Source organism: Corvus cornix, chromosome 10 (genome assembly GCF_000738735.6).
Source record: "Corvus cornix cornix isolate S_Up_H32 chromosome 10, ASM73873v5, whole genome shotgun sequence".
NCBI lineage: Eukaryota > Metazoa > Chordata > Aves > Passeriformes > Corvidae > Corvus > Corvus cornix.
The window spans coordinates 2,635,322-2,649,745 of NC_046340.1; the positions used below are offsets into that span (position 1 = coordinate 2,635,322).

At 41.1% G+C, this 14,424-nt stretch overlaps 1 protein-coding gene across 2 annotated transcripts in view; it reads left to right on the forward strand.

The window, feature by feature from the left end:
• Window positions 1-1,780: 1,780 nt before the first annotated feature.
• Window positions 1,781-14,424, forward strand: part of GALK2 (galactokinase 2) — a 46,957-nt gene continuing 34,313 nt past the window's right edge. Inside the window, exons 1-5 of one of the 2 annotated variants that reach the window (XM_039557768.1) lie at window positions 1,781-1,920; window positions 3,889-3,977; window positions 5,183-5,306; window positions 10,227-10,317; window positions 13,217-13,363. In XM_039557768.1, coding sequence (XP_039413702.1) covers window positions 1,868-1,920; window positions 3,889-3,977; window positions 5,183-5,306; window positions 10,227-10,317; window positions 13,217-13,363 — 504 coding nt within the window. In that variant the 5' untranslated portion in view covers window positions 1,781-1,867. The remainder of the gene's footprint in view (window positions 1,921-3,888; window positions 3,978-5,182; window positions 5,307-10,226; window positions 10,318-13,216; window positions 13,364-14,424) is intronic. The other variant, XM_039557767.1, reaches the window with a different exon arrangement.

Consider the following 14,424-nt stretch of genomic DNA (forward strand, 5'->3'; position numbering starts at 1 on the left):
CGCCTCTCCCGCCCCCGGCCCGGGGCGCTCGGAGCCCAATCCGCACCGCCCCGGCTCCGGCTCCCTCCCCCTGGTAGCGACCGGCCCTTGGCAACGGCGGCCGGGCGGGGCTTGGGCACTGCACGCCGGAGCCTCCCAGGGCCGGCGCTGCCGCTGCCCGGAGTGCGCCGTGCTGGCGCCCGCCGTGTGTCCGGCGTGGGCGCTGCCAGCCCGGATCCCCTACGGGTCTGGTGACTGGCGCATCTCTGGACGGCAGAGTCGGAAATATCAAGGGAAGTGATCCTGCCCCTCTACTCAGCCCTGATGAGGCCGCACTTGGAGTACTGTGTGCAGTTATCAGCTCTACAGTACAAAAGAGAGATGGAACTCCTAGGCAGGTCCAGCGGAGGGCTACTAAGTTGGCCAAGAGTCTGGAGATACCTCTCAGGAGGAAGGGCTAAGGGAGCTGGGCCTGTTCAGCCTCAAGAAGAGGCAACTGAGAGGGGACCTGTGTATAAATAACTGCAGTGTGGGTGTCAAGAGGATGGAATCAGGATCTTCTTGGTGGTGCCGTCCAATAGAACAAGGAGCAATGGGCAGAAACTGATGCACAGAAAGGCCAACCTGAACATGAGGAAGAACTTCTTTACTGTGCAAGTGACCATGTACCAGAACAGACTGCCCAGAGAGGTTGTGGAGGCTCCTTCGCTGGAGATATTCCAGAAGCATCTGAACACAATCCTGTGCCTTAGGACAACCCTGCCTGAGCAGGGAAGTTGGACGAGATGACCCATGGTGGTCCCTTCCAACCTGACCTGTGAAAGCTCAGCCCATTGCTGTGACCGGCAGCACTGCTCAGCTCCATTTTGCTTCACTCAGTGCTGCTGGACAGTTTACCTGGGCTGTGTTTGACATAAGCAAAGAATACCAGAGCAGCAGTTTTAAAGGCCTGAACTCTTAAAATCCACAGACCTTGCAAAGCAATGGCTTTATAAAGATTTTTACATGCTAATTTCTGCTGCCATCTTCAACTGAGTGAGGCAACCCCCCCAACACATCAGCTCTGCCTCCCCATCTCCACAAGGCCTGGTGTTCTCACAGACACACAGATGCATCTGCAATATCTACCTTGATTTTCCTGTTGTTGGTCATTTTATATTACGGTTTCTGACAGTGGGTTTGTGGGGTTTTTCTTCTGTACAGCTATTGCCAAGTCTTTTAAAAGCTGTGTTTGCATTCTGCAACTATGCTAATGGGGAGAAAAAAGTTCTACGTCAGAAAACCCACAATGAAGTTTCTTACTGTGCTTCCTTCAGTCTGAGCATTAAAGCTCCCAGAATGGGATATGAGGGGCAGTAAGATAGATACCAAAATGGACAAAGATATACACCAAAACACAGAGCTAGTGAGCCTGCAAACACTTTTGAAATGCTCAGTTCCTTGCCCTTATCTGCAGCCATTAATGCGAGGGTAACAGGAGCCATGAGGCTGCCTGTTGGGAGGGGAGCTGGCAGAACCACACACCAGAAAAAACATGAGGATAGGGATGCCCATCCCTTCATGCCGTGAGGGATGCCACTGCCCATTTATTATTTTCATTGCACGTGCACTTTGCAGGAGCATCGGTAGGAATACCGGAAAATCGCAAACATTTCCTTCGCACGTCGCAGCAGCTTCCTTGTCCCACCTGGGCTGTGGCGGGCGCGGGGCCGAGAACAGAGCGGCTCCACAGCCGAGCGGGCCGCGGGGTGCCCGGGGCCGAGCACCGCCGGCAGGGCGGGACGGGGCCGGGCCGCCGGCGCTGCCGCCCGGAAGGACGCGGCGTTCGCCTGCCCCGTGACCGCGGCCCCGCCAGAGCCGCCTCACCCGGGCCGCTGGTGGAGCCGCCATGGCGGGGGACAGCCTCAGTGCCCTCCCGGTGCAGCTGGTGGAGCAGCCCAGGTGGGTGGGTCGCTTCCCGCCCTCGCCGCCGCTGATCCCGGGGCGGGTGGGCGGTCTGCGAGCGGCCGGGGGAGGTGGGAGGACGGGTGGGCAGGCCCATCGTCATGCCTCGGGCTGAGGTGCGTGGGGGTGTGGACTCGTAGCGTTGTGGTTTTTCCGTGACACGACCGGAGACTTCTTGGCAAGGTCCCGCTTACTGGGACGCGCCGGGCTCCAGCCCCATCTCCCACACACAGCTCCCCGCAGCCCGGCCCGCCCTGACGCCCCTCGCAGGGTGCCGCTGGGGCAGCAGGAGGAATCATTCGTTCATTCATTCATCGTTCCGCCTACATTTTTTTTCCCCCCCAGAGTTTTTGGGGAATAGCGATTATTCTCTCGTCCTTTTTACTCTAAAATCCCTGGAGCAGCGCTGGCCTGGCCCGTCTCCGGGGAGTGGCTGCGGCACGTGCCAGCGCCGGCTCCTTCCCCACGGAGCCGCGCTCGGTGTGTGGGAGCAGAACACACCCAAAAGAACCTTTTTTGCTTGCGTTAGCACCGCGGAGGGGTCACTTTTTAAAACGCCGGTTACTTGCATATGATTGCACCACAAATCCCACGGAAAGGACAAGTCCAGCATTTCCAGACGTGGAAGTGTGAAGTTGTGAGGAGTGCCTTTGCTTTAAGGCTTCTGACAATTTTCTTCTTGATGTAGGTGCTTAAGATGCAGTGTGCGTGTTGCAACATCAAGGCCAAAGCCTGTAAATAGCCTTTCATCAGGCCTGCTTGTAAAACCCACATTTAAAAAAGAGATCAATCAGCACTTAGATAAACATCCCCTCATGACTGCTTTGTTTGTTGTTAGTCTCTTGGTACCAACACTAGTATAAAAATATCTGTGAAACAAAGCAGCATTCTAAATACTGACACAAAAAGGAATAAAGTTAACACCTAGAATTCTGCCAGCAGATTCCCCCGTGGACTATAATATTATTAATGTGATCTAGAGAAGGGATTGAACAATGAAATGGCAGAAATTGCTTCTGCTAATTGGAAGAGTGATATACCAGTCAATACTAGAGGAGATCATAAGAAGGGGAAATTATAGACCTAATACAGCTCTATAACTGGGCACAAAGATAGAAATGTACTGAAAGTTCTGTAAGAAAAATATCACAACAAATCATATTTTGTAGCTTTCCGTTTAAGAAATCATACAAAACATTTGAATATATGTAGTTGAACAGTAACACAGCCTTTACAAAGAAGTACAAACTAAATAATTGTGAAATTTTCTAACATCTGCTTCTCATTGGAGTCTTCTTACTTCCACTTTGCATTAACTAGGCTTCCAGTTCTAGCTTTAGATTAAATGTAGAAACCTTATCAGGGTTCCCGTTACTGCATTTTTGTTAGTACACTGTAATTTTTCTTTAAGGTAGTTTCAGAATGAATTACCGTCAAATTTCCTATGCTTCAGTAATATAATGGCTTCATCTGTTCTCAGCCATTGTTTTCCTACTGTTCTGCACGACACACTAAAGTATTCCAACTTTGCAAACATCAGGCAGAAGGTTGGTACCTTTACAGTTGCAGGAAATAAAGCAGTATGACAAAGTTTATTTGCATTGAACTTTCAATAGCATATCAGACACCTCTAAATGGAAAACCTAAAGTACTGTTGCTGGAATCCTGTGGAGTAAATACTGTCATAAGTCACAGGGGTAATCTGAGGTTTGGAATTTTAGTTCTCTGTGTATGTGTTTGTACAAAGATGGGGTAGTGTCAAATATGAAAATTGATGAAAATCAAGATCTAAGTAGCGTCTTGAATGTTTTGTGAAGAGCAGAAATAAGCTGCTTAGTGTCACTCCTGATGTAGCAAAGTCCACATGCTTCAGGAAGCTGAATTGAATTCACTTCAAGAAACATTGAAACTTCCTGTCTTTTATGCAAATATAGTTCTTTTAAATGTTTCTAACCTGCCTTTCAGATTGCAGAAACTGAAGGAGATGTTTATATCAAAGTTTGGATCAGCTCCCAAGTTTTATGCTCGTGCACCAGGACGAGTCAACTTAATAGGTAAAAGAGAAGAATTAACCTTATGTTATTTTACTTAATCTGCCATCATGGAAGTCTAGTAGTTTACAACATAGAATGAAGATAATGCTGGTCTTAATTTTATTTTTTTCAGAGAAGTTTCTTGTGAGAAATGGAAAACCATATTTTACTGTATCTTGTTATAAACAACTGTGCATGGATATCAGCTTTGGAAAAAAACATTTATAGACAGTAGTGATGGTTTTGAAAATTGGAGTCACTTGCTAGCTTATGGTTTTTTTTTAAGGCTTTGGAAATATAAGTTAGTTAATGAACCAGCACATCCAGAAAATAAATGAGTAAACTTTTTTCTCTTCTATTGTGATTAAAGTTACCAAGTATGACCAGGCACACAGCAATGCGTATGATAAAGCATGAAATGATTCTACCATCTTCTCTTCTTTACTCTTCCATAGATATGTGTCCACAGAACTTAAAACAGTGGGTGTGATTCACTGGCAGACTGGAGAGTCACAATTATTTTGTGTTTAGGACTTGTATTTCTGTAGCAGCCTTATTTTTGAGATTTCTCTATCCGTGTAAGGATTGTGTTCTCCCTGGAGCTGAGTTTCTTGCATATGTTCATAAAATAATCCTACACATTTGAAGATGTTGTAAGGAAAAGGACCCCGAAAAACAGAGCTGTAAAAGTCAATTAGCCTATTGTGCAGTTAATGTTAATTTTTATCTCAGTGTTGTGTGAACATCTTGTATAGACTAAATAGACAGCATATGGTAACTGGGAATTATTCCCAAGGGAGAGGATGTTTACTACACACATTTTCTATTTGATTGTTTCTCTATATGTTGTATGCAACTGTATTAATGGCTATTTAAATATAATTATTATCTGCTTGGAAAAAGTCCAGAAATTGTATGTACATGACAGTTCTCATTGTTGGACAGTAATCTACATGGTGGGATTTAAAAATTTTTTTGTAAGCCAGTGTGAAAACATGGACATTTATAAACAGGTGCAATAGATAAAAATCACTAAAGAAAGAAAGAAAGGAGTTTTGTGAAGTAATATGGAGGAAATGTACTGCAGACTTTAAGTAATAGGAGTTGAAACTGCACCAAGAAATTGTCTCACCCAGTAAACAACACTGGACCCCCATAGAAGCCCTGTTACAGCTATTCTAGAAAGAATTATTGCAAAGTATTTTCTTCTTTGGTTTCTTTGGTAGGAGAACACATTGATTACTGTGGTTATGCTGTGCTCCCGATGGCCATAGAACAAGATATCCTGATTGCAGTAGAACCTGTACAAACTCAAGTTGTGCAACTGGCAAATACCAATTCTTCGTACTTGTACGTAATTACTTTGTTTATTCACTAATTTTTATGAACCTCTTCATGCAATTGCAATACAGTTTACCTTTTCAGAGATCTGACAAACTTCCATTGCCATACAGAGTCCGATGGTGTAAAACAATTTATATCAGCAGATGGAATCCCACAGACTGACTCCATGCTGTGTGTTTTAGTTTAGAGCAATAGCTTTGCAGTTGTTATCTCCCACCTGTTTTTTCATATTACTCTTGTAAGGCCTCTGATTTTTCAATCCTTCTGAAAGTGCAATTCTGTCTTCCCTTCTTTGAGCTCAATCCCCATAATTGGCAGCAGCTCAGTTTCTCCCAGAGAAGGGAGTGAAATGTTTTGTAATCGATTACTGCATAGGTAAGGTAACACTCCCCTGCTCTGGAGAACCAGGGCCTGTGTTTTCACAACACAACAGCTTTAGCAACAATCCTGGCTCAAAAAATCTGTACTCCCTCACTTCCACTTCCTCCACAGCTGTTGTTCGCAGAATTATAGACCAATTTAGGTTGGAATGGACCTTTGAAGATCCCTTGTAAATGTCTTGTTGGCCTTCTGCTGAACTCCCTGCCAATGTCTTTCATGTATTGGGAAACCCCAAAACTGGATGCAGTATTCCAACTATGGTCTCACAAGTGCTGAACATAGGGAAATAATCCTGCCACTCTTTTCAACTTCAGCCACGTTTTTCTGCCTCTTTGTAACAGGCTGACATTTGTGTAGTTGCATGGCAGTTCAGATCAGGTCACTCAGCCACATGAGCTTTTGTGGACATTTTGCAAAAATCAGAATCAGCAAAAGCTTAGTTTAAGCTATTTTTATTGAGCCCTTGGTTTAATTGGTAAATTAGTCCCTGAAAGCACAGTGTGTGGCAGCAACAGGGACAGGAACATACTGTCAAAAGTGGAAAATACTTGCGTACATATTCCTGCTTAAAGCTCAGTTTGTTAGAAACACATGTTCTGAGCTGCTGCCTGTGACTAAGACAGTTGAAAGGAATTTGTACTTCCATGCTAAGTGTAAACACTCAGAGATTTTTCACTTTGTAGAGTATGTTTTCACATTATAGCTGGGCTGGATTAGGAGTCTGCCACTGTCAAAAGCCGATAGCTTGGTTTATTTTACCCCTAGTACCTGCTTTTCTCCCTGTACCTGCTTCTGAGATCAATTCAGCCTCTGCCTTTTAGCAGGTGTAGAGTACTTGTTTGATCTTAAGGTAGAGTGCACTATTCCCCCATTTTTTGCTTGGTTAATTTTCTGTCATTTTAGTGAATTGCCATGCACTCAGCACTAAAGCTGACTTGGGGTAAACAGTGGGAACAAGCAGCAGTGAATGGGGAAAGAAAATGAGAGATGTGTGTGGGACCTTTCCCTTTATTCAACAGCAACCTCCCACCAGGGCCTAAGCTGTATTGCAAAACCATTTTGCAAGAGGCAATAGCTTCAGAATTATAAAAGTTTTGATTAGGAGAAGTTGTTATAATGGACACTAAATAAAGCAGTAATAAAATGGTAAACATTTTCACTTGGTCTTCAAGCTTTGCTGCATTATATTGCAATTGAAATGGCCTTCTCAGGACAGTTCTACCAAATCTAGAATTATAGCCTTTGAATTTAAATTGCACACACAGTCACTATATTTTTACATCTGCCCTGGTTTCAGTTTGAAATCATATGCTTTAAGCCATAAACCAAGAAGAGGTCTCAGAATACAGCATTAAACATCTTGGTTTTGTTGAGACACTGTTGCTTAAAAACAAAGCTAAAACATGCCCATAATTTCATAACAAAGAAATATTTTTCAACACGTTGGATGTTACACCACATAACAAAACTGATGACAGTATGTCTTTTTTTCCCAGCCTGTTACACTGGTAGATTTATGCCTGTGGTGAATGCATATATATAGGCCTTTGGTGAACAAGGACTAACCAGAATCCTCTGTACAATCACTATTTCCTATTTCATTTTTGTTTTGTGAACTGGTAAACTGTGGAACAGTACTGTAGCACTCCTCCACCCTGTTAGTTCCTGTTAACTTTTAGTAGAAATAGGACAGAGAACAGGTTGCTAGAAAAACCACCTATTTGTTTTTCATCATAAATTATCTCAACTGATCTGATGCCTTTTACGTTATTGGGACTAAAAAGGTATTCAAAACTTACATTCTTTTGAAGTTCCTGATACCTCACCTTCACAAAACATCTTTGTAATTGAGAAGTATGTGTAGAGAGAATCTCTGACATTATACTTCTCAAAATGCCTTCAGAAGTACCAGAGGACGGTAATTACCAAACAGTTTCCATCTCATGGCAGAACCTGAAAGTTTTGTTTGTTTGTTTTTAAATCAGGGCATTTGTACAGAGGACTCAAACAATTAAACTAACAGACTGACAAAACAATAAGGTTCTGTGAGAAAGAGCCAAATTGGTCTCCCAAAAATAAGGATTATTTACTATACAAGCAGTAAAAACCACCTCAGGCACAATACTTAAAAATCCCATCTCTTGTAATTATACAGAAAAATTGAAATGCTTATGTCTGGTTATGGAGAAGTGGCATTCTTTCCCAAGCATTCTTTAAAACAGGCTGGGACAGACAATATCAGAGTATTTTTATTTCATGGGTGTGTTTTTCCCAATCTTTTATTTTGTTATAAAGTTCTTATATTGAACTGCCTACTTTTCCATAGACGGTTCAAAGGCAAGCCTGAAGATTTACTGATTTAAGATAAAGCTTGGGTATTTAAAAACTGAATGTGATAACAAAAAATAGACTTAAGGATTCTGGGGATCTTTACAGTCCCACATTCTGTGTTTGTGTGAATTATGTCCATATGAAACCTGCCAAAATCAAAGCCCTTTTTTTCTTCCATTTTCTATGTAAGAAGATTGCAAGAAAAGAGCAAAATGTATTTTAGGAAGTAATTATTTTAATTTATCTTGAGAACCAGCAAATATAGTCATAATACATGTCTTCTTGTTCATTGAAATTTTACTGTCTGAGAGGATAAAAAGAATTGTGAAGATAAAATATTTTAGAACTCTTCTTTGAGACAAAGAGGACTTAAGATTCCTTTTCTGTTAATCACTTCTACACATTGCTTTCCATCAACCTTGGTTTTTACAACAATAATTTAGGATTATTGTAGGAAACAAGCATAAACGAAGAGAATTTTTTAATCTTCATTGCGTTTGACAAGTATCTTCTATTCTACAAATACTTCAGGGTTTTTTTATTTTATTCAAAAACCATAAGCAAGTTGATGTTTTATTCTCTTGGCGATTATTCTAAATACACATGAATCTCAAGCTGGAAGAATTTACAGCCATTCTCAAACTTTCCTTGTACTCCAATCTCAGTACTCCCTTTCATATCTTTTGTGTTCCTCTACAAAACCTAGTAATTTGTGACACTAGCTTTGTGCAATTCTTTGCTGCTGCGTTGTTGATAAAACCCTGTATGTAGCACTAAGATAGCAGCTTACATGTTAAACTGTACACCAATTGATGGCTTTGCACTGTAATTAAGGTTGAAATTGAATGTATAACTGGCAAAATGGGAATTCTGAGTTGATACTCAAGGTGCAAGATCTGTCATGTGCCACTGAGCTAGGACTAGGTTGTAGGCTGGAAGTACGAGTGGAATACCCCACTACAGTGGGGCAAGCAATGGACCAGATGAATTGTGAGGCCACTTAAACACTGGTTGTTGCTTTGGGAGTTGCATGACACAAGAATTGCAGCCTTCAGGTGCACCAGAATAAAGTGAGCTTTTTAGACATTGTCTGAAGACAATTATATCATAGTAAAGATGCTTTTTATTTGTATAACCTTTTCTCCATAGGTAACAGAATAGCTGACAAAAACATCTTTTCACTGGTATCTATTACAGGTATTAATTAGTGATGTCCTTTTGGACAAAAATAAACCCAGCAAATCAATAATCTATGTAGTTTACTGGGACCAGTGTAAGAAGGAAAAAATCCATCCTCTTAAGAGTTGCACACTGTCCCTTGAAGTATTATTTCTTGAAACTGGTTTTACTCCTGTTAAATATTTCCAGGAATTCATCTGCCTCTGTTCATATTCTTTAGCAGACCTTGCTTTGTAAAGCACATTTTAGTCTTCAACTTTTGAATATTTTTTTGTTAGATTTCTTGATGTTCTCTGGGCCTTTGCTGTTTCTGTGTTGGGCACCTGCTGATAAAATTACTGGGTGTTCAAGGGTACAGGCAGCCAAACAAGTTGCACACTCTGGGGACTGACGCACCTCTCTGAGGCCTCTGCGTGTCACTCCATGCCCATTTGGACAGCACCTATCTGTTCTTTGGGAACATTCAAGCTCACTGTTTTTATTATTTTGAAAGGAAGATGGAGTAGGAATTATCCTGGAGGAAGCATATAAAATATTTAAACTAAATAATTTTATCTTGTAACATACATAATTCTGCAGCATTAGGCCTGTTTTAGTGAAGTGCCATTCAGAGCAAAGATGGAGATGAAATCCTGAGCAGGAATTACCAGAGAGCCTGAAGTTTATCTGTCTCTAGTCAAGGTCTGACAGATGTGATTATTTAGATTTTCACTTCTATGAAATGATAGCATACACATACACGATGGAAGGCATCCTACCTTAATTAAGGATGTCAAAGGCAGCTTAATTTCTGGATTTATTTAATATATTATTTATACTTAATCAAGAATTCTTATGCTTTCATCTAAAATAACCATATAGAAATGATTAATAAAGAAGACATGTAAAAAGATCAAACAAAAAACCAACCCATGAACGTTGCACTGAAAACCATCAAACCGGTTTTGTCCATACAGCAGGTGGCAGTAACAAGCCACGTTTTTTCAGACTTCATTTAATACAAATTAAAGCCTTAAGGTTTTTCTGTTTTTGCAGGGATTTCACTACTAGTGTTAATAACATTCAGATTAACAAAACCAAACCTCAGTGGCATAACTACTTCCTGTGTGGACTGAAGGGCATTCAGGTAAGCCAAATCCATTTAACTTACGAAATTACCGTAGAAGTAAAATACAACAAGAATACCTATTTACCCTCAAAATGTTTCCCTGCATTCTATAGCTTTTTTTATACACACAGTCAAGTATTTGAATGTTAAAACTTGGAAGAGGAGGTATGAGTGGGTTTGCTTTAAAATATTTCCAGAGCACTATTTTCATCTCTATTAAACAAATTACAATAGCAAATAATTACTTAGGAAAATCATGATCAAACATTATCAGAATGACATTTCTGCATTTTGAAGTCAAAAGGAATGCTTTCCAATGGAATTATCTAATTAAAATTTACTTTGATAAAGGTTTGGAGGTTTGTTTTTCAGGACATAAAGATCGTATCTTAGTCCTTTTCTTTCTATGGAAACATTTAAAAACATGAACTTCCATTAATGCTGAAAACCTATAATTTGTGCACAACAGCTGAGTGAAGCTGACTCATGCAGTAGGCAACAGAAAATGTAAAAGCCAAGTAAACAGCATACAGAAGAAATAATCCATTAGGAACCATTACTCATCCTGGTTTCCAGTGTTTGGAATTTGAACGGGATTTTCAGAATGTCCTCAGTTAAAAGTGCAGCTATGCAGGAAAGGGCACACTTATGGTAAAGGCAGGAGCATGAACACACAGACATTTTCTTGTCTGCCCACTCGAGCTTTATCTCCCTTGGGAGCTCCCCTGTCTCCAGACTGACCTGAAGTGTGAAAGCAAGTGCTGCTCATCAGTGCTGCCCTGGGAGGCAGCCTCAACTCACCATCGAGGCTCCTGGAAATCTCACCTGCTGTTTGCAGCTGAGTCACAGAATTCACAGAATTCACAGAATTCATGGTCCTTTGAGGGGAAAAAAAAAAAAGAAGGTGACTTCTTCGATGTCAATCCAGTGATATTTCTGGAAGGGCAGATGGGATAAACAGTGACAGCAGGTCAGGAACAGGTTGCCACAGCCACCCAAATTATGGGTAAATGTGCTGTTTAAAGCACATGAAGTTTGCCTCAGGATAGGCCATCTAGGTCACCCCACAGGATGATCCAACAGATAAGGACTGCAGACAACCAGAAAGCCTACCTCAGACCTGCCACTGGAGTCTTCAAAATACAATATTCAGAGCAATCAGTGCCACAAATCACTTTAGTACAATTCATGGGTCCTAAACAGCCCCCTGCTCCTGTGTATAGACCCCGATAAATTACTTATGTGTGCAGTAACATGAGTATTTCCAATTTTGCATTGCTCAGTAACACAGGCATTTAAATTGCATTGACTGTAGAGATATAGATTAGTTTTCTTTACAATATATTCTTTCTTATATTAAGGCTAGCATGACCAATTGACTTTATTTATTTTGCAGTCTGCTACTGAGATTTGTTTCCTAAGGACAAGCTTTCATACTTGCAGGTTAATTTGCAACGCAGGTTTGCAGACTCTAGTGCTGGCAGAAAATAAGCATAAATGTTACAGACTTAAGAAACTCTGAAATACAAGTACTCAGAGGGTCCAGTGGGATAATCTGTTTGTATTAAGTTGAATGTGCTATCCTTTTGGGACAGAACTGTTGCAGAACTTGGCAAAGTCCATTTTCGTTTTTGAAACTGAAGTACGTTTTCTATTTAAACATCGCGTGATAAGTCTGCAAACCTGATTCACATTCAAGACAATCCAGAAACTGTGGATCAGTTTCTGGTTACTCAAGCATTTTCTGTTTATGAACAAGCCTGTCTAGTGTTCGTCATGAAGGGGCATGGGCAGCAATAGTATTCTAGATATTCATTTCCTTTACTTGTAAAACAGGAAATTCAAAATATAATTTGAAGTGATGGTAGAAGACTTTAAAGGAGGCTCTTTGTGTTTGCTGATCTCTACCATTGGTATTTATGGTTTAAGTTGTTCCAGTAGTAGAAATCTTTTGAAGGTGGACATTTCTTTATGAAAATACTGCTATTTTTTTCTGGTTATTGACACTGTAACATAGTTTATTGACATATAAATTGCATCAGAAGTTAGCTATTCCTATACCCCCCCATACATTAAATGATTTTTTAATAAGTACTGCATGTTTGCTTCAAACTAACAGCAGAGAGAAATTTATATAAAAGTGATTATAAATAAAAAAGACAAAGTAACTTAAGAATAACTAAAAAGAGTATGTACATGAGGATTTATGACTTCTGGATTAAATGTATTACCTGTGATATCTACCATGTATGTTAGAGTATTTTAAACTTCATTCAAAAAACAGCATGCCAGAGACCGTCCCCGCTGGTAGGTGTGTCTTTGTGACCCTAAAGCACAGAGTTCTTCAAGTACCATTGTGGTTTTCCCAGTGTCAGTCCTGTGGGTGCTTCAGGACACGATTATCTGGCTTTGAAAACAGCTGCATGGCTACTGGTTCCCCCTCAGTGTCATGTGGCTCCCTAATAGCACGTGCCAGCGCTGGAAGTGAAGCATAAAGTGGACCTTGAGCTCTTGGTGGTGCCTGAAGAGCTGTCGAGAACAGGACAAAAGTAGGGTAGGAAATGATTGGTAACTTCGCGCTGTCACCACGGCAGCTCAAAGCAGAACCAGTTGCTGCAAAACCCACCCACGAAGCTTGGTAAATTCTTGGGCGTGCAGCCCATACTGAGTTCTGCTCAGGGTAGTTATATGTTTGTGTACAGGCATTGCAGACATACCTTTGGCTGAAGTCTTACCATTGGCTTTGTTCTTAAGGAACAGAATGAAAAAATTTGCTTTTGCTTTATTTTGGAGATACCAGAAGCAGGTCCTTGGTTCCAGCAACTCAGCAGAAGGATTCTCTTTCTAAGTATCAGATAATTGCAAGCCTGAGCCTGTCTGTACTTGAAACTGAGATTGTTTATTTTTTCATTGTTAGGAACATTTTGGTCTTAATAACCCAACTGGAATGAATTGTCTGCTAGATGGAACCATCCCTCCAAGTTCTGGTCTCTCTAGCTCCAGTGCTTTGGTGTGCTGTGCAGGACTCGTGACACTCAGAGCTAATGGAAAAACCCTCTCTAAGGTAATTTACTGTAAAACACGGGAGTGTCAGCAGTAAAATTCTACTTAAAATTAAATATTGTTAATGCCTGTAAATGTTAAAAACACGATACAATTGTTTTTGCAAAGAGTTGTTGGATATAAACTTAAGATATTGCACAATTGAGCAAACATCTTTGGCCAAATTTTGGCAGGATTTGAATTTGGCAAGAAAACAGGCTTACATTAAAGCTGAAAAAAGGAGCATTATTGTAAGCCTGTATTTTGGCCAACCATCAGGTCCATGCCTGGACCAGATGTGCTATCTGCAGGCCAGGACTGAGGATATATGTGCTGAAGCATGTGGACCACACCCCCGAGGCCTTTACTCTCTCCCTGAATGACTTTTCATGGCTTTAACAGCAGAGCATCTGTTGGAAGCCTGTGGAACAGTTTCTTGATAAATTATATAATCGGCACAAAGAGAGGTAAAATTTTTCCATCTGACTCTCCTTATTCTCTTCACAGTTTTTTTGGAATGAATATATTTACAATCCAAAATGTATTCCTCACTTTTAAACAAACATTAGTCTAAAAACAAACCCCAAGTATGTGAACTGTTAGCAGTACAACTGTTAGCACTGTTTGGCTTGTGTAATACGGATTTCTGGAGGAGTCGTGGTCCTTGAAGGTGCCATATGGGAATGAAGTTCTCTCCATTAAAAATGCCTGGTTAAGTGAAACTAGGATCTTAAATTAGAACATTGTCCGGAAGAGAACAGATCTAAATGTGACTGTTACACATATTTGTGCCTATTGTCTAAGACAGACATTCCCAAATTGTGGTACAAAGCCAACTGAAAGTGGCATGTGATGATGGCAGCTGTTAACTCTGCTTGTAACAAGCACTTCTCTGAGCCATGAGGTGAACAGATCCACACAGAAGGTTTTTGCTGATCTGTTGAGGTTTACTTCTCTATGTAGCTGCAGTTGCAGGAATCCTCTCAGCAGTGAGTGCACCACCCCACATTGCCCAGCTCCCAGGGCTGGCTTCAGGAGTATCAGGCAGGGTTCAGGCAGAAAGAAGCAGGGTTGGTGAGGCAG